At 53.9% G+C, this 18,964-nt stretch overlaps 1 protein-coding gene across 1 annotated transcript in view; it reads left to right on the forward strand.

Moving 5' to 3' along the window:
* NCOR2 (nuclear receptor corepressor 2) overlaps positions 1–18,964 on the forward strand; it is a 154,623-nt gene that overhangs the window by 122,367 nt on the left and 13,292 nt on the right. The window contains exons 21-32 of the mRNA XM_017734702.1: positions 2,056–2,176; positions 3,074–3,311; positions 7,938–8,093; positions 8,544–8,683; positions 8,765–8,870; positions 9,541–9,645; positions 10,520–10,623; positions 13,036–13,186; positions 16,548–16,700; positions 17,151–17,237; positions 17,691–17,968; positions 18,754–18,923. Of these exons, the coding sequence (XP_017590191.1) occupies positions 2,056–2,176; positions 3,074–3,311; positions 7,938–8,093; positions 8,544–8,683; positions 8,765–8,870; positions 9,541–9,645; positions 10,520–10,623; positions 13,036–13,186; positions 16,548–16,700; positions 17,151–17,237; positions 17,691–17,968; positions 18,754–18,923 (1,809 nt within the window). The remainder of the gene's footprint in view (positions 1–2,055; positions 2,177–3,073; positions 3,312–7,937; positions 8,094–8,543; positions 8,684–8,764; positions 8,871–9,540; positions 9,646–10,519; positions 10,624–13,035; positions 13,187–16,547; positions 16,701–17,150; positions 17,238–17,690; positions 17,969–18,753; positions 18,924–18,964) is intronic.

The raw sequence follows: 18,964 nt of genomic DNA on the forward strand, positions 1-18,964 counted from the left end.
CCCCCCCAGTGGGGGACGTGGGAGGAAGCCCACCCCCAGCTACCGCTGCAGACCTGCAGCATGGAGAGGAGACACCTGCACCGACCACCTCTGTGCTGCACGTCCCATTGCTGGCTCAGCCGCAGGTGCAGGGACTCTGCCAGGCCATTGCCATGCTGCAGCCATGTCTCTGTCTTGGGGGAGCCCATTGTGGAGATCTGGTAGCCACTGCCTTTGCACAACTACTAGGGAATCGTGTTTGGCTGGGTCACGTGTCAGTGTGTTGGATCACCTGGAAGTTAAACTAGTGCCCACCTGTCTCTGTGTCAGAAGAAGTAAGAGTATGGGAAATGCGGTGTCCTGGTCATCCCCAAAGCTTCGTGCCTGGGAGGGGACATTTCCACACTGCAGAAGCTCAGCTGTGAGCCTCCTGACCCCTTCCTGCTCTGTTTTCCCATCCTTCCCAATGCCATCAGCCATCTTAAGGCACTGGTGATTGGGTTTGGGAGGCACTGGGCTGGCAGCAGGTTGATAAGAGATGCCAAGAGTTGTTCATATGGTGATTTCCAGAGCAAAGCACCCAACAGGCATCCCATCGTCTGGCGCAAGATCTGCTGGGAGGGACGTAATAAATTAGGCAATTTGCATACTGATGAATTTAATACTGACTTTGGCTTCCGAAGCATCAGGATCCTGGAGGGCTTCAGGAAACCTGAAGATCTTGAGAGTGCTTAAAGGGACTTTAAGGGTGCTTAAATGTACCTCTTCAAGCACCAGCGAGCGCACGAAGCAGCTGCTGGGGTGGCGGTTCCACAGCTCAGCCTGGCGTGAAGGTCTTGGGAACAAGTGCTGGGTGTCCTTGTCCCCAGCCCTATGTCTCAGCAGACTTTGGGGCGTTGAACCCCTCCAGGAGTGTGGCTTCACAACACCCATGTGGCTCCACAGGCAGGCATCATTGGGATTATTTAGGGAGCAGTTGAAATTTGCTGTCCCTTGGTTGGTTTGCCCTGGGTGCCTAACCCTGGTCCCAGTGTGGAGGTGGGTCCCCTTCCCCTCTGATGCCAGGCACTGTGCAGAGCAGGGGCTGGGGCAGTCCCAGCACCGTGATGAGTTTATTCCCCACACATGGCCCCGCCACGCTTGTTTATTCATCCAAGGGTGAGCATGGAATGACCTTGAAATTTATAGGCTGAAGAGAGCACTGAAATAACAGCTAAAATAAACAAATCAAGCTGTAAAGCTTGAAAGCTATGAACTGGCTTCAACAAACTGGAGTCAGGAGGGAGAGAAAGCAGAGATGGCCTGGACAGACGTGGTCTCTGAGGTCTCGGCATAAGCTCGGGAGCTGGACACACTGAGGGTTTGACCAATGGGCTTTGCACACCTCCATCCCACCCCATTTTTGTGGTATCATGGGGATGCCCCCCATGTTTGCACAGGGGCTCTGCACGGCTGGCTGAGTGTCTACCAGGCGGCTCAAACAGCCAAGGGGAAGAGCAAGTGGTGAGGGTGCAGGGCTGCACAGCTGCTGGGCTGCTGAGTACCAAATCCCATCCAAATCCAGCCTCTCATCTTTCAAGTGACCCAGGCGCCCCAGTTGCCTGCATGTGGTGGCTTGCCCTGGCTTTAGCACCTTGATAAAAGACAGTCCTTGAGGAATAGCGTGAGGCCGATCCCTAGTGCCACACGAGCCCTACGTTTCAGCTCTGGAGGGTAGCATGATGTCCAAATGAAATCTGAACTGGTCACTTGCTCTGTAACACCCAGCTCTGGAGTACATTCTCCCTCAGGTTTATTCTGGACAACAGCAGATTTATTAGAAATAACATGGGGATGAAGGAAAGTGGGCTCAAGAGCCTGTTGAGCCAGACATAAGGGTCTTGTTTGAGCATGTAGTCAGTCCCATGGGGGTTGTCTTTGAGCCCAGATTCCCAGCAGTGAGCAGTGGTCCAGCACGCTCCTCTCTGATGCAGAGGATGTCCTCTAGGCTTGGCAGCACAAAACGGGGGTGCAGGGTGTGGGGGAGCCCTGGGCCATGAAGCCTGTCCATGGCTGACGTGTGTGTTTTGGTTCCAGGTTGCTGTCCCCCCGGCCCAGCCTGCTCAACACCGCCAGCGACACCAGGCTCAACTCCTCGCCGCAGAAGCCGCTGGACCTGAAACAGCTGAAGCAGAGAGCTGCTGCCATCCCTCCCATTGTGAGTACCCTGCTGGAGAGGGCAGCCTGCACCTCGTGCATGCTCTCCTGCTGGGCTCCGTGGTGTGTGTCAGGGTTGCAAGGATGTGCTCATCCCTGGGGATGGCCTCAGGTCCACAGAGAGCTGTGCCTGGGCGGTGCAAGTCCCCGGCCAGGCAAGGTGCTCCTTGTGCAGAGTGTGTTCCCAGCTGCTGGAGCAGCTCTGCCAGCAGCATTTGGATGTCTCTTGAGCTCTTTTATCAGAAAATCGTGGGAGGTCTGGACAGAAAAAGCTTTTCATTGCCACATGACTGCTGCCTCCCATTGCTTTAAAAAGAGAGAGTGCACCTTCCCAGCCCTGCACTTCCATCTCGTGCTTGGAGGGTATCACCTTCCTCACCCAGAAGCTTTGCTTGGTCCTGTTTTTGACTACCCAGTAGCCATGTATTGAAAGTACTGGTACAGTGACTTGGGCTGTGAGAAGAAGCATCTTGGGATCTCCAGGGTCAGCACCGGAGGAGCAGCGACACAGGGTGGGCAGGGAGGAAATCCCTGCTTTGGGGTTTGCATGCTCAGGGAGGACCCATTCCTGATGCTCTTCCAGTTTCCCATATTGCAGCTTAAGATGTGGCTGCTGTAATGTAACTTCTGGCAAAAGGTACAAGCACCTAACTATAGATGAGAGGTTTTGAACAAGTCTGACTCTTTCCTGTAGTATCACCAGCGCAGAGCTGATACTCTTTGTCGTGGGCTTTTTTAATCTCCTGTGGCTAGTGAGCTTTGAAGCCCTGTTTGGTCTCTGCTAAGACTTGGCTGTGATAGTGTGGGGCAGGGGCTTCTCATGGGTCCTGATGTCTTCAAGATTGTTATGGATGTCAGCAGCACATGATGAGTGTCACCAATTCTTACTGCTTTGCAGATTTCCGAAGGTTTCTCAGAGGGGATATTGCAGAGTGGAAGTGCGAAGCCTCAGGTGCCTCCCCACGCCTTGGCTCTCTACCAGCAGCAGATCACAAAAGCCCACGAGTCTGCCCGTGAGGACATGCCCCCGAGCAAGCTCTCACAGTCCCAGCAGCAGCAGGCTGAGAAGGAGCAGCAGCAGCCCAGCAGCAGTCCCAGGGGGAAGAGCCGGAGCCCCGCTGTTGGTGACAAGGAAGGTACGGCTGTGTGCGTGTTTATCCGCGCGGAGTGCCCGGGGTGTGCAGCTGTACGCAGCCAGCAGCTTTCCCCCTCTTAGGCAAAAGCTTGTTTCGACCCCTGAAAGCTCTTTAATAGCATCTTGAGGCAGGACGAGAGAGGCATGGCTAATTTCCCGTGTTCATTAGACAGTACATCATGTCTCATTGAGCCCACAGCAAACACCGGGCAGTGTGGAGCGCCGAGGAGGTGAAGATTGCCTTTATTAGCGTCTGCCATTCACCCGAGAGCAGAGGGGCCTGGAGGCATGCCAAGGCTCTGGGTACAATGGCTCTTTTCTACCTTGCTGGCTTTCTATAAAGAATGCTTTTAATGCACAGCAGGGACCATTATTTCATTTAAAATCAATGCTAATACTGTGACTCGGAGTCCAAAGGTTCCTGTAAAGATTCCCAGTGCTTTCTCCCCGGAATAGCTCTGATGTGGTTTGGCTGCCTAATGAGCAATTCAGAGGTTCCCACCGTAGAACATCTGAAACATTATTAGCTTGAGCACCTGGGGATCAAGGTTAAGGAGAGACGGGAAGTCCTGATGAGACCATCCTCTGAATGTGTTTTTAATCTGAGTGTTAGAGTCTGTTCCAGTTCAGAGTCTGTGTCCCTGCCCCCCACAGCCAGCCCGTGGCTCAGTTGTTAGGAAGAGAGGCTGTCACCAATGGCACAGTCAGGAGCAGAGAAGTTGGGCTTGGGTGGGTACTATGTCTGCCAGTGCTGGATCCCACACAGGAATGGGTGCAGCTGCAAAAATCACCTACTTGTGCATGGAAGAGGAGGGTGGATATGACTGCACTGAGGGGCACTGGACTTGGGCTGTGATCTTTGCTGGAAAATCACTGCACTAGTTCACCCTCTGGCAGCCAGGACTGTAGCAGCCTGCTCTGCAGTGTCCAGGCCCAGGTAGTTATTCCTCAAGCTGTCATGTCCCTCTGGACAGAAGGATGTGCTTGCAAAAAGAGCTGGTTGCTGGCACTTGGCCACAATTTTTTCAAACATTAAATAGCACCATGTGTGCATCGCACCTTCAGAATGTTTTGCATGTAGGCAAGGAAGGTGACTGCTCACCTTGCAAAAAAGGGAGTTTCCCCTAAGTCATGGTGTTGCCACCCATGATGTCCTATTTCCACTTGATCTTATCCCCCTGTGCTCCTGTTTGCTGCCCAGGTGGAACAGTTCCCCTCCGGCTCTTCCCCCCCAGTGGCAGGTAATCAGGTTTGATCTCCTGTGCCGTAATCCTGATCAGATCCTGGGCAGATCTGATGCTGCACTGCTCAGCTTCCTTGTGAGCTGGGTGCCACAGCCGGCACTCCAGCCCAGAGCTCTGCACTGCCCATGTCCCAGTGCTGCAGCTCCTCCTGGCCACAGGAGAATGAGGAGATGAAGCAAATTTGTGGGTATGAGGTACAAGGCAGGGTTTAGGGGTTGAAGTCAACCGTGCCACTCTGCGACCTGCTGGCACCATTATCAAATACAAAGATCTGTTATCCAGGTGGATCTTTTGTTGCTTTGTTCTCTTCGAAGCACTAATGACATGAAGCACTTTATTCTCTCCTCTGTAGAGCTCTGAATCTTTCATGTTAATGAAAGTAATTATGCCTCCCTATATCCCTGCAAATGCCTCAGCAGGTCTTGGGCTCCAGCTGTGTGCTCTCCAAGCCCTGTGTGGCTGTGCATCTGTGCTGGGTGCCACAGTGGGTCTGGAATGCATGTGGACCCCAGGGAGACAGAGGCTGGTCTACTCTGTTCATAGTGGGAATGCATCTCCGTTTTGAAAACCAGCAGGTTTGCGATGAGTCGCCTTGCAGGGAGAAATCAACTCCCCCAAATCCCTGATTTCAGTACAAGTATGGACTCAGGCACCGTCTCGGTGCTGTCTCTGCCTCTTGGAACAAATCCTGGCTGTGGGTCAGGGGTTAGAAGGGAGATAGCCAGATAGTCCTGGCAAATCCATGTGCATCCCTTCCCTCCCCTGCTCTCCAAGGCATCCCAGTGAAGTGGCAGGCATCCAGACTGCAGACATTAGGCTGCCACATGGCTTGGAGTTAGAGTCCAGCACAGCCTGCAGAGCCCTCTGGAGACCAGCCTTGTGCCACGTCTCAGCAAGGGGCTGACTCCACCAGAGCAGGTACTCCTGTTCCTCCCCTGCTCGATAAGAGAGCTTGAACTCCTGCAACCGCTCTGGAGATCAACATCCTTCACACGGCTCTGGATCCGCTTCAAAGCCAAGTCTTGCACACATCCTGGCCGAGGCGTTGGCTGCCTCGCAGCCGCTGGCTGCGGCTGTATCAGCTTGGAGGGCGGCCAGCCAGCCATACCTTCCTGAGCACTGCCCTCTCTTCCCTGCCTTCCAAGAGGAGCTGCTAATCACGGGGCTGGGCAGAGGCAGGCAGCCCTGCCTGGATCTCACCGGCAGGCAGACGGATCCTTTCCCCAGTGCCGGGTTGCCGTCGGGCGTATCTTCGGTTATCGCTCGGCGGTTGGAGCGCCAGCGGTGTGTTTTGTGTTGATTTAGTTGTGTTTCATTTGGCCTTTGTAGGCAATGTGGAGCCAAGAGCATTAATTTGGATGACGGATCATATAAACTCTGACTCCTTCGCTCCCATTCCAGGGACTTGATAAACGGTAATAGGAACTCTCTCTTCCCCGTGTAAGTGCTATTTTATCAAAAGCTGGCTGAGTTATAGCCACCCTCTAATGCGAGGGCAATTAGGAACTGGCCACATTTCACAGGCTGGAGAGGCTCGCCGGGGAGGGGACAGCTCCCACGGGGAGGGGAGGAGGACGAGGCTCTCCAAGAGCCATCCAGGGTGCATATAGCCTTGGCTGACAGTGCCTTGGCGTCAGGGAGCGTCTTCAGCTCGGACTTCCCAGCACTGTTTGCCCCCACACGAGCAGAGCTGAATGGGGCCGAGCTGAAGGGGAGATGGTCAGGGAGTGTGGATGTGCCAGGGACTCTCTGTCGGTGTGGAGGATGCGCCTGGATTCCCCTCTGTTGTCAGGATGAAGGGATCCTCTCTGGGATCCCACGTGGGGAGGGAAGAGGCCACAGCCAAGGTCTGGCCCCGCCGGGCTGCAGAGGTGTTAGTGCCTGCACACCTCTGTGTGCCCAGAATGGATTTCTTCTCTCACTGAAGCAGACAAGAATAATCTCCCTGCTTCTGAATACACTGAGCATTAATAACGATAATGTAGTAAAGCCTCATTAAATTGGGCCTCTGATAATCTACTTGCCCTATTATTAGGCTTAGCAGGATTCAGGCATCTATTTTTATCAAAAATTGATGGTTAAAGGCTGGGTTCATTTGTGATTGCTATTGTTTACTGCCCAGTTTCTAATTTCTGGTCACTGCAAACGTTACACAGGTGGGTCTGGGGAGGAAGGGCAGTGCAAAATGAAGTGTTTCTTGATTACAAGCAAATCCTACCAAACCTGCCTCTAATCCATCCAGAAAAGGCTGTCTCATCCATCTGCTTAGCCAAGTGTGAGGATGCACTTGGCATAGAGCAGATTAAGCCTCTCTTTTCCTCAGCATCTTTCAGCACATGGCAGGCTTCAGGTGTCCCCAGCACAGCTCCTCCATCACTAAGCTCTTCTTGGCCTCCCGTCAGCCTTTTTATAGCCAGGATGAACCGAGCCTGGTATCCAGGATGCCCTGAACCAGGTAATTCAGGAAACTTTCCTGCCCCCAGCCACTGTGCCTCAGAGAGGACCAGCGAGCCTCCCTCATTTGGTTGTTCCGCAGAGCCCGTCTCCGTCTTCCTTTGCCTTTGACGGTCTCGTGCAGCGTGCTTGTCCCAGGTGTTCAGAGAACATCAGTGTGCTTTTCCCTTGCTGTCTAAGAAACTGATGCCATTATTTCTGGCCCCTTCCCACAGCTTACAAATGGTTCATAGCATGGAGCCGGCCTTTAAGAGCGGCTGAGCTTTCACATCGCCATGTGATGTGGGGAAGAGCCTGTCCCTGGTGTGCTGGCATTGCAGTGGTCCTGGCAGTGGCCTGGGGCTCTGCAGGCACCGTGTGCCCAGCTGCACACCACAGACAGTGTAGTCACCAGCGAGCTGGTGCCCTCTGGATGTCCCCCATGCACCAGAGGGATGCCAACATTGCTGCTTCTTGGCTTTAACATCAGGGAAGGATTTGGCAGCATCATCATTAATCCTCCAGCCCTGCCATGCTGGGATGATGTGGAGCTGTGGGCACAGGCAGGAGCTGCCCAGGAGCAATTCACTAATGGCCAAGCCCTGGCAAGGAGCTGGACTCTACACCCAGCTGCATGCCAAATGCCATCTCCTCTCCTGGGTGAGGTGGGGTGGCACCAGGTCCATGGAGCTTCCTGCTGGCAGTGGGCACCAGCAGAGTCACCAACACAGATGTCCCATCGCACTTGAGATACCTGAGTAAAATAAATGCTGTCAAACCCAGGCAGTGACACAGAGCTTTTTCCTTTTAGCTTGGCTGGGGAGTTGAGCCCTCGCCTCCTGGCCATCTCCTGTGCTTGGAGCTGGTTCTGGCTTCCCTGCCCGTGCTCACAGGCACCCCTCACCTATGCTGGCCACTGACCACGCGGTTTCTTTCTGTGTCCCTTGCAGAAAAGTCCGTGCATTTCTCAGCCATTGCAGAGGCTCAGAAGCTGAGTGCAGAGTCGATGGCTGCCTCCTGCTGGCCCCCTGTTCTGTCCTACCCCCGGGATGTGATCAAAACGTCTCCCCAGGTGGAGCCCCACTTGTTCCAGTATAACCCACCAGGCAAGTAAAACCCCCTGGCTGTGTGGCATGTGCCCTCCTCTGCCTGACCTGGGGCTGAGCACAGAGGCTGTGCTTGCAGCCGCTATCACAGGTTGGGCTATTTAAAGGTCCCAGGACGGTCAAGCGTCTCCCAGCTCTGGGGCAGGTTTAGGGGTGTGGTTTGTCACAGAGCAGTGTGGGTGCAAAGTCAGACAGGTTTTATCCCTCGCTGCGCTGTCCTCTCTGGCTGGAGGGCAGACAGCTCAGGCGCAGCTCATCCTCTGGCAGCAGAGGGGACAAGGCAGTAATTCAAACTATTCCAGTCCTTTCCAAAATGATCGTGTGACTTGGAGCCTCGTGCAGGCTCACAGTGCATCCAGCCCCTGCTCCCTCCCGTGCCCCTTTGCTCTCTGATGGCTGCAGCTGCTCTCCCTGCCCTCGCTCTCACAAACATTTGTGTTTTCCTCACAGGACACCCCATCCCACTGAACCTGCATGAGAGCTCTCGCTCAGGGCTGCAGAGACTAGCCAGCATCTCCAACCCTCCTCCCCTCATCTCCTCCACCAAGCACCCCTCCGTGCTGGAGAGATCCGTCGGATCCATTTCCCAGGTAGGATATTGATAGGTGTGAGCAGTGGAGATGCCTCACAGGGACCAGCAGTTGTTCCTGACCTCTCCTCTTGGCCCACAGGGAATGCCCATCCAGCTCCACACGCCCTACAGCCCCGAGCATGCCAAGGTTCCCGTCGGTTCCATCACCATGGGCCTGCCACTAGCCATGGATCCCAAGAAACTGGGTAAGGAGCTGGGAGACAAGTTGTTTCTCATGTGCTCTGAGAGCAGCAGGGAGCGAGCTTGCCAGCAGCATAGGGGAAAGGAGCACAGGGCACAGCAAGGGAGCACACGGAGAGAACTGCTAAGAGGATGAAAGGATTAGTCCCATCAGGAGAGCAGAGACACATGGAGCTAAATTTGTGCAGTATAGGAAAGCAACAACTCGGTCAGGGACGCTTCCCAGCCTATAAATACCCTCCAGCTAATACTGTGATAGAAGGAAGGAAATATATTGTTGCTCCCCAGGCTGGTAGGATAAAGAGTAAATGGCCTGAAGTGAACAAAGAAAGTGTTTAGTCTGCAGATTTGGAAGCTTTTCTTAACAGCAGGAGGGAATGGGTGTGGGATCAAGCCTGGGGAGGAGGGATATGAGCTCTGTTTCCCACTGAGTGTCGGTCCTGTTACAGACCAGCACAGGGTTTTCAGTGTCAGCTCAGGTCCCGTTGTGGGCAGTGCCAGGGCAAGGGATCTGGCTTTGCTCGGTGGCATTTGTGTATTCACCCTGCAGAAGCACATCCCAAAGAGCTGGGAATGGCAACGGTGCCAAGAAGGTGCCACCTCAGAGCTGGAGCCAGCTGAGGGCTATGGCCCCGTGTCCTGCACCTATGCTGATACATGGTTAATGTTTTCCAGTGCCTTTTCCTGGAGTAAAGCAGGAACAACTTTCTCCTAGAAGCCAGGCCAGCCAGCCGGAAAGTCTGGTTCTGCAGCCATCCCAGGAGGGCTCCATCCTGCGGGGTGAGCACCCACAGCGGGCAGCATGTGCCCCAGCTCTGGGAAGGGAGGGATGCTGGCACTGCCAAGCCTGGTGAATGCCACACTGGCTGCAGCTGCCCAGTGATCTCAGGTTTGATTTGTGGAATTGCACCCAGCCAAAGATGTCTCTTTGCCCCTTTTCTCTACCTCCCCAAATCAGGGCCTCAGGTATTGATTCTGGTGGAGGTTTTGTGTTCAAGGCGCACCTGAAAATCTGTTACTTAAGACAAAGCAAGACCTTTTTATATTACATTAATTAGTATTTTCATGCTTTTCACTGCTGCTGCTGCTGCAGCTGGACAGGGACCCCCATTTGGTTAAATACAGCCCTCACGGATTTCTTTCCCCATTAGCCTGGCAGAAGAAAATAAATGCAAAGGCGTTGCTTTTTAGTGCAAATTCTGGTTTGTGAACCCCCCCCCCAGTAAGGCAGTCAGGAGCCTGAGTGTGGTGGGCTGGCTCCAACCCAGGACAGATCTGTATGAATGAACTCAAGCCACCCTGAGCTGCATCTCGCCACAGAGCTACTGTGATCACATCAGGAGAGGCTGAGCCAGGCTGTGCTTTCTCCCAGGCTCATAAATCTGCCCGGCACCTCCACAAAGACAGCAGGGAGCTGATAGCCTCAAAATACCTATCTTTTACCTCCTCCCCACCCCACACTCACAGGGATGGGTTTCTCAAGAGACTTGGTGCCAAGGGGTGGGCAAGGCTTGGGATTGAACACTGACAGCTCTTGAAGTACCTTGCTAGAGACTGGGTCAAATCCTGCGCTTGGTAGTCTCAGCCCCACGGGTTTTGTGCTGAACAGCAAATCCAGCCCCCAGCTCACGGGCTTTGGCTTTGTGTCCTACAGGTACTTCCCTCAGCTCTGCCTCGGGAGGAAGCATCACCAAAGGAACACCCACATCCAGACCCCCTCCGGAGTCGCCCATCACCTACCGAGGGTCCATCACACATGTAGGTGCCTTGTCTCCTGAGGGTGTTGCTTCCTGGGTGCTGGCAGCTGCAGCTTGTGCTGGACACGGGCACTGGGGGTTTGTGGGGCACACAGGGTGTGCAGCACAGGGCTGTGCAGCAGCTCTGTGATGCTCCCACCCCGTGGAGCCCCTTGGAGAGGTCTGCAGACAGCTGCCACTTGGGATGGCACGAGCCACGTCCCGTGAGCGGAGACTGCAAAAGAGCAGAGCCCAGAAAACAGCAATGCAGCCTTACAACACCTTTAAACCCGGCTTTGCCTTTTGTAGCTGTCAAGAACAGAGGCAAAAGCAGCTGTAAATGGCTCTGGGAAAATCATCTTGCCAGGGCAAGGAAGTGGAACAGAGCAAAGGAGATGGGTGGAGTGCCCAGGCCAGGTGGAGGAGGGAGGAGGCTGTAAGGGGCAGGTAAGGTAGCAGGAGCGCCTGCCAGGGCTGAGCGTGCTGTGCTGGGGGTCCTGCCCTAAGGCTCTTCAGCAGAAAGATACTTTGGCCTTAATCTCCACCATCCATCTTCAGAAGAGCAGCTGGCAAGCGGGCAATAGTTTCTTGCAGTGTGAGTTATTGCTCATCTGGTAACAGAGTGGAGAGCATTAAAAAAAAAAATCTGTTTCCTGTGGGGATTTTATCTGGCCATCATTCAGATATTTAAAGACACTCAGGCTCCAGTTTTTGCCTGCCTTCTTCAAGGAGGATGACCATGTTGGCTTTGGCCCTGGGGACCTGACCCGGAGTCCTGGCCCAGAGCAAAGCTTAGCTTGCCTGGTGCCCTGTGTCCAACAACTGCCAGGAATGGGTGCTCAGGGGCTGTAAATAACCCATCAGAGCAAACATTTGCTCCATCCTCTCAGATGCTCCTGCAGCAGCTGTGGGCAGCAGTGGGTGGGTGTGAAGGACCTCGAGTACCGTGTGTCAGTTCAGGAAATCAGCAGAGTTTGTTGAGACAGTTTTGCATACAGCTAATGAATCCAGCCGGATTCTTTTGTTTGGCTTGGAATTAAGGTACCAAGCCTAGACCCAGGGCATTGCCTGGCTCCTTTGCTGGCCCAGCAGCCTGCATCCCTCTGCTCCGGCTGGGGAGAAGGAGCCCCCTGTTCTGGCAGCAGCTCCTGGTACCAGAGCTGATACTTGATCTCAGATTAGTCATCCAGTTCACAGGAAGCAGATCTTGAATATATGCTCTCTGCTCTGAAGCCATCTGTCATCACTTGCTTTCACATCCCCTCGGAGCACGTCCTTGGAAGGGAGGTACCTTACCTGGGGCTGGGAGAGCCATTACCAGGTGCCCAGGTCCACCACAAGGGTGAATGACCAGAGCACTGAACCCACGCGCTGGCACATCCTGGGTTTTGGGGACTGCTGCTATTCTGAGGGCTTGGTAAAGAGCAGGTGCATCCCTAAGCAGGGGTGGGGAAATAGCCTGAATGGCACAACCTGGAAGCACCAGCAAAGCTGGCGGGGGCATCGCGTCCCCGAGGCTTCCCAGGCATCAGTTCTGGGTCTTGCTGGGGTTAAATGAGCTCAGTAGGCAGGTGTCAGGAGTGTCTCTGCCAGCATCATTGTGCCTTCCCAGAGATGGGAAAGGGGGACTGTCACCCCATGGTGGCTGTTCCCACTTGGCACCGACAGGTCATAGTGGCAGAAGGGTGTTAATCACCAGCCACTCTTCAGGGGCATCCAGCTCTGTGTGTTTTGAAGGGGATTCAGGGAGGCAGGTGCTGTGAGCTGTGTCTGCGAGTGCCTGTGGCAAAGGAGAGGTTTCAGCTCACACAGTTGGTGTGGGGAGCCCGATGCTGTTCCTGTTGGAGAGCTTAGGCAGGCTCTGCTCCCCGACCTGCTCTGGGACCGGTTTGGCTGTCGCCTGCCGTCTCGCCCGGGCGCGCTGCCAGCTGCCAGCTCCCGCACGCAGGCAGCTCGCTGAAGGTCACACTGCTGCCAGCAGATGTGCCTGGGTGGGCAGGACATCTCTGTGGCTCCTGTGCCAAGCTGGGGAAATAGGCTGCAGGGAAGAAGCTAACGCTGGAGCAGTGCCTGCTGTCACTAAGGTGTCCCCAGGGGAGCACCAGCCCTGTCCCCCAAACCTGGGGAGAGGGAGCAGGCCAGATAGTTTACTCCAAAACATGCAGGGTGAGAGCTGCTGTTCTGGAGGTCTGTGCTGTCCTCATCCCCTGCCTCTTCCCAGCAGCCTCACACAGATCACGTACCTTTTTACCGCTCCTCGTTATCATTCTCATCAATAATTAAGCTGCAAGTCCCTCGCTGTTGGCTGCGCCAGGAAGCGGAGGCCGGGTGTGCTCCCTCTGCTCAGCTTCCCGCGAGGAACAGCCTGTCCCCGCGCGGCGCTTGCTTAATTGGTTGTGACACTGTTAAATATGGATCTTGGTGGCTTTCCAAGGGCACCCCAGCAGAAGTGCTGTACAAAGGAACCATTACCAGGATAATCGGAGAAGACAGCCCCAGCAGAGCAGAGAAAGCGAGGGAGGATGCCGTGCCCAAAGGACATGTCATCTACGAAGGGAAGAAGGGCCACGTGCTGTCCTACGAGGGTAAGTCCTAATCCTCTCTGCCTTTTTAGGGCAGATGCGAGGGGTTTGTGCCACTGTGGCTGGGACTTGAGAGCTATTCGAGGAAACGCTGACAAAGTACAGCAGGCCAGCACTTCTCACCCTTCCCACCCTGGTGCCCTGTGTCTGTCTGTCCCATGTGGTTGTGTTGCCTTAGAGACGGCAGGCAGGGTTGCAATGATTTTGGCTGGCTTTGGGAAACAGGGAAGAGGAGAGGACCAGGTAGGAAGGTGTTACCTTCATCCCGAACACCCTGTGCTGGAGGGGGACTGATTGAAAACATTACGAGAGCACCCCCAAACTCTTGGGCCAAGGTGGACTCAAAAACCTGCAAGATGGAGGCAAGTCAGGTAGTTCGGCATAGCAGTTTATTTGTATGTCGGATTCTCACCTGCATTGACTTGGGCACTGTGAGGGTTTTCCTGCAAGGGGCTGCCCTGCAGGAATCCTCCTGGACTCAGCCTCCGTATCTGGTGAGCTTTGCTAGAGCTATTGGAGGTGGCGAAGCCGTTCCTGCATCCCACAAGGAGCCTGTCTGGGGATGTGTTGGCTGCTGCCACACCCCCACAGCACAGGAACGCCTTTCCTCGGTAAATGCCGGCGGTGCCTCGCTGCATTAGTGGTGCCAGCAGGTGGTCACCAGCTGCTCCTGCCTGCTCTGCGCCTGCTCAGCCCATCACAGCACTGGCCATCAAAGCTGCTCTGCGTGTCCCCGTGCCTCCCGTTGGAGATAAGCAGATGTTCCTCTCCAGTGAGGCTGGAAACAACTCCATTCTTGCTTTTCACCCTGTGCTGGGTCAGGCATCTCTGTGGTGGAGCTGGACTGCTCCTGGCCTGCACTTGGGGTCAGGAAGAGCCAACTTAGAGGTGCTGCAGCTCTGCATGCTCTTGGGGTAAAGCACTGGCACGTGCTTTGGTGTGCACAGGGATGGCCGTCCTCATGTGTCACCTCCCTTCTCAGTTGAGTCTGGGGATGATGACGAAGGAGCAGATCCCAACTTCAGCTACTTCAGTACGTGTCTCTGGCAAGCTGCTGTGCTGCCTGAGCCCTCTTCCTCCCTCCCTGGGGCATCCCCAGCAGCCTGGGCCCTGTGGTCAGTGCTGCAGGCAGAGTGTGTCCCACAGATGTCAGATTCTCATGTGTCTCCTGCCCACAAGTGCAGGCAGCTCGTTTCATCATGGGCTGGGTTGTTTTATCCAGAGCCAGAAGGTTCAGGACAGGGCTCTGTGCTGTGTCTTTCGCCTGCCACATGGAAACTGGCTCATAGCATGTCCCCCTGGGTCTGCTGTCAACTCTAGCCCAGATAAGAAATGTCACTGTGGAAGACTTGTGTCTGGATGCCCTTTGGGACAGTTGGCAAGGCTTGGACCAGGGAGGACGCAGGAAGTGTTTCAGGACTTGTTTGTGCAAGAAGCTATTGTAATCACCTCTGCCCGGGCTGGGGGTCGAACGAGGTTGATCTCAGAAATGGCACCATCAGGGAGAGATGGGGAGGGCTCCTGGCAGTGAGTGTTGCCCGTGCCCAGTGCTGGGATCCCACTCCAGGCAATGAGGGAGAGCTGCAGACCGAACTCTTCCCTGTTGCTTGTGTCAGCCCGAGTCTCCTTGGCTGCAGCCTGTGTCCATCACCTCTCATGCTACCCCCCACAGACACAGATGAGGAATTAATTCCTTCCTCTCCCCAGCAGCCTTTTACATGCTTGATAGCGTTTATCACATCCCAAGTGATCCCGTGAGCTGCTGCAGCCTTGCCAGCCCTGCCTCTCTCCTTCCCCCTGTACAGCTTGGCAAGGCTGAGCAGCCCAGGAACAGAAGAGTTAAAAAAAAAATTAAATAAGAAAACTGAAACTGTTGGTGATTATGAATTTTGGCAAGCAGAAAAAAAATTGCAAATTCTTTAGTGTCATGAGGGTGCTTAAAATAAAAGAGCTGTAATGAGACGAGATCCTGTAGCATGTGTGAGCTGAATTGTGCTAGATTGGTTATTCTCATCCTGCATATGATTGCTGATGGCTTCTGCAAGGCGAGGGACGTGGGTTTGGAATGGTTTTCTTTCTGTTTAGTCTCTCTTCTCCCTCGCGCCCTCCCCCTGCTTCCCGGTGGTACAAAGGGTGCCTGGGAGCACGTCCCCTCCTGCAGAAGGGCTGGTGGCAACAGATGTGCCTTGATGACAGGGTGCAGGCACATCGCCCGCACGGTGCTTGGCTGATTCTGAATGTCACCCCCGGATTTCTCCTGTCAAATGGAGCTGAAGCAAAAGCTCAGGCACGGACCCCCTCTTGTTTCCCCACACACAGCCCCAAACATTTTGTGGATTGAGTGGGTGCTGACTGCGGAAACCAACAGTGGGTGTGAAGTTGTAATAATCCCATTTTATTAATTGCTGGTTTTGCCAAGGAAGAGTTTTTTCCTGATTGTCCACAATAGAATGAATGTTTTTAACTTCCCTGCTTTCTCTAATTGTACAACCACCTTCTCTGCCCACAAAGAGGAGGATTAGGGTGCTGGCGATCCCTGGCAAGGGCAGCCTGGCCAGGGATGATGGGCAGAGGCGTTTGTCTCTCCTAGCTGACATCCTGTTTGGAGCTCGTGGCATAAACCCGAGGCATTCAGCTGGATCAGAAGCTGCTGAATTCACAGCTCGCTGCACATGATGGGTGCCCGTTGCCCGGGGTGGGTGTGATGCTGCCTGGCACGGGCAGGGCTGTGCTGGTGGTGGGGCTGTAGCTCAGGACAGATGCCCGCTGCTTGTCGCTCCAGGTTCGGATCAGGGGCAGTTGGTGGTCTCTCCTCACTCTAGCGCTCGCTCTGTCAGTCCTGCTCAGTGCTGTTTCAAAGGAATCATTCTCAACTTTGCTTCTCCTCTGTTTTCCCTGATTTTCTCACCCAGGGAGTGTCTCGGCAAATGTTAAGGCTGGCCAAGATCCCAAACAGTAGGTGTCTAGCAAAAATCAAAACAACGGGGAAAAAAAACAAAACTCCCCAGACCCAAAGAGCCAAGTTCAGTGGAACTACAGCTGCTCCCACTGGCTCCAGGCTGTTCTTCTGCCCAAGGGATGGCCCCACCAGGGAGGGAGGGAATGGGACACGACAGGGTGGATGCTCCTACTCAAGCGGGAGGCACAGCTCTGGAGTCTGAGGCAGGCAGGGATGGGAGAAAACACCAGCTGAATTTCCTGGAAGTCAGTCCTGTGCGATGTTTCTGGCACTGCGTAGTGGTGGCTGATGGTGGGATGGGATCTGACCCCTCAGCAACACACACAAACAGCAGTAAACACCCTCTCTTGGCCCGTGCTGACTTTCCATGCTCATGGTGGTGCCTCTTGGTGTTCCCTCCCCCAGGTGGAGTTGCTGCTTCTCAGTGTCCCAAAGAAGACAGCAGGAGCTCGGGAGCTTCGCATGAGACCACAGGAACTAAGCGGACCTATGATATGATGGAGGGGAGGATCAGCCGGGGCTTATCAGCCCGTGATACCTTATCTACCAGCATTGAAGGTGGGTCTGGATGAAACCTTTCACCTGTGTTATGTTAGTGATGTGTGGAGACCTCGTCTACATGATGCATCTTCCTGTGCCAGTGTTCTGGCAGTGGTTTGCATTTGACAGCATCTGACCAGCATGGGAAAACAAGGGATGTAGAGTGACCTGTTTGCCTTGACAGACAAGGCAAGACTTGCCTCTGTCCTGACAGACCAGCTTCAGGAATACAAAGTGTCTGTCCTGACAGACCAGCTTCAGGAATACAAAAAAAGAAGCACATTTTTAAAAAAAAAAAAAAGGAAAAATAAATAATTAGAAGCACATTTTAAAAAAAAAAAAAAGGAAAAATAAATAATTTAGAAATTGTTGGTGTTTTGTCCCAGGCATCCTTGGGACACTGTCATGTATTAATTGTAAATGAACTCCTGTGTCACAGCGCCACTTTCCCTCTTGGATCTGTTCTAGGTCTCATGGGTCGAGCGATCCCTCCAGACCGACACAGTCCCCATAACCTAAAGGAGCAGCATCACATGCGGGGCTCGATTACACAAGGTAAAGCCTGCAAGCACGAGATGGGCATGGACAGGGGAGGCATCTCACATGCATGGCCCCTTGTTCTCCTTGTAGGGGTAGGACAGGAGGAAGCAAGGATGGACACATCAAGGTCCAGCTGCAGGTCTTTGCAGCCCCTGCTTTGTGCTCAGAGATATTTTCAGTCTTGTTCAGCTTCTACCAACCTAAATTCTGCCAAAGTCAGGGACAAAATTGTCAGTGATTCTCATGAAGCAGATTGAAATAAGTGTGAAATGGGTCCAGAAAGTGCTGGTACATGTGAGGTGGATCATTAGCAGTATAGCTGCCCTGTGGACTCAGCTGGGTACCAGTCCCTGAGTTCCACTTGTTAACTAGAGACCCCCTTGAAGTGAGCATCTGCACGGGGACTGGGAGTCCAGTGTCTGCCTAGGGAATCACCCTCTGCATCCATCATCTACTTGGGGGTTGCAGGAATACCTCGGTCCTATGTGGAGGCCCATGAGGACTACCTCAGAAGAGAAGCCAAACAGCTCAAGAGGGAAAACACTCCACCAAGGGACTTATCTGATGCCTACAAGGTCAGATCTCACGAGGGCCTTACTCCTCTGAAAATGAAATCAGCCCATGAAGACCTGGTAGCCACGGTGAAAGAAGCAGGAAGATCAATCCATGAGATTCCCCGGGAGGAGCTGAGGCGGACACCAGACATCTCTCTGACGAGACCTCTGAAGGAAGGTTCCATCACGCAGGTGAGTATGGAGTGAGCAGTGGATGAGGTCAGTCCTGCTCAGACTGCTGTCCTTGCACAGATCCTGGGAGCCATTCCCAAGGTAAAAGGAGAGCAGAGACAGCTTTGGGTTGCATCATTAGTAAGAATGGACTCTCTGCTTGGGTACAGGTTGTCCTGCCCCATCCTTTGAAGGGATCCCTTCCAATCCAGACCATCCTATAATCCTTCCTAGCAGATAAATACAAAACCCAGGGAACCCCTGGCACCTTAAGAAAGCAGTGATCCATCCAGATGTGTAAACAAAAGAGGATGCATTTCCCTCTTTTTCAAAGACAGAGTCAACTTGCTGCCCTCAGCACTGTGATTCTGGGTGCACATAAACTTGGTCTCCTCCCTTCACGGGCAAGTGGCAACCCAGCAGGGCCAGTAGTTAGGATGAAACATGGCATGCTATCTCCTGTTGGTCTCCAAATATTTGCAGGGTTCCCATGGCACCTTGTAGTCCTATCCCATTTCACGGTGTGTGTAGGAGAGAGGCGTGATGGGCACAGCCAGCCTTCAGCAGTGACTCATCATCATCTTGTTGGAGCACAGCAAGACGTGCAGGATGGGCCCTGCACCCTGCCCTGTGCCGAGTGGTTATCTCTGCTTTGGCAATGGCTGTTGGCCATTTGACTGAGGAAACTTTGTGTACTGACCCACTGAATGAGGCATCCTGAGTCCTGCTGAGACTCTGTGGGATGCAGTCACTGGGCTCCTTCTGTTCGACAGCCCTTTGATGTCCCCTGTGCCTCCTGTCCCCAGGGTACCCCGCTGAAGTATGACAGCGGCTCTTCCTCCTCGAGTACCAAAAAGCACGATGTGCGGTCCATCATCGGCAGTCCCAGCAGGACTTTTCACTCTGTGCATTCTCTGGATGTCATCCAAGACCCGAGGAATCTGGAAAGAGCTTACGAAGAGAGCCTGAAAAACAGGCCAAGCCCTGTGACAAACTCGGGTGGCTCCATTGCCAAAG

Source organism: Corvus brachyrhynchos, unplaced genomic scaffold (genome assembly GCF_000691975.1).
Source record: "Corvus brachyrhynchos isolate BGI_N302 unplaced genomic scaffold, ASM69197v1 scaffold114, whole genome shotgun sequence".
Lineage (NCBI taxonomy): Eukaryota > Metazoa > Chordata > Aves > Passeriformes > Corvidae > Corvus > Corvus brachyrhynchos.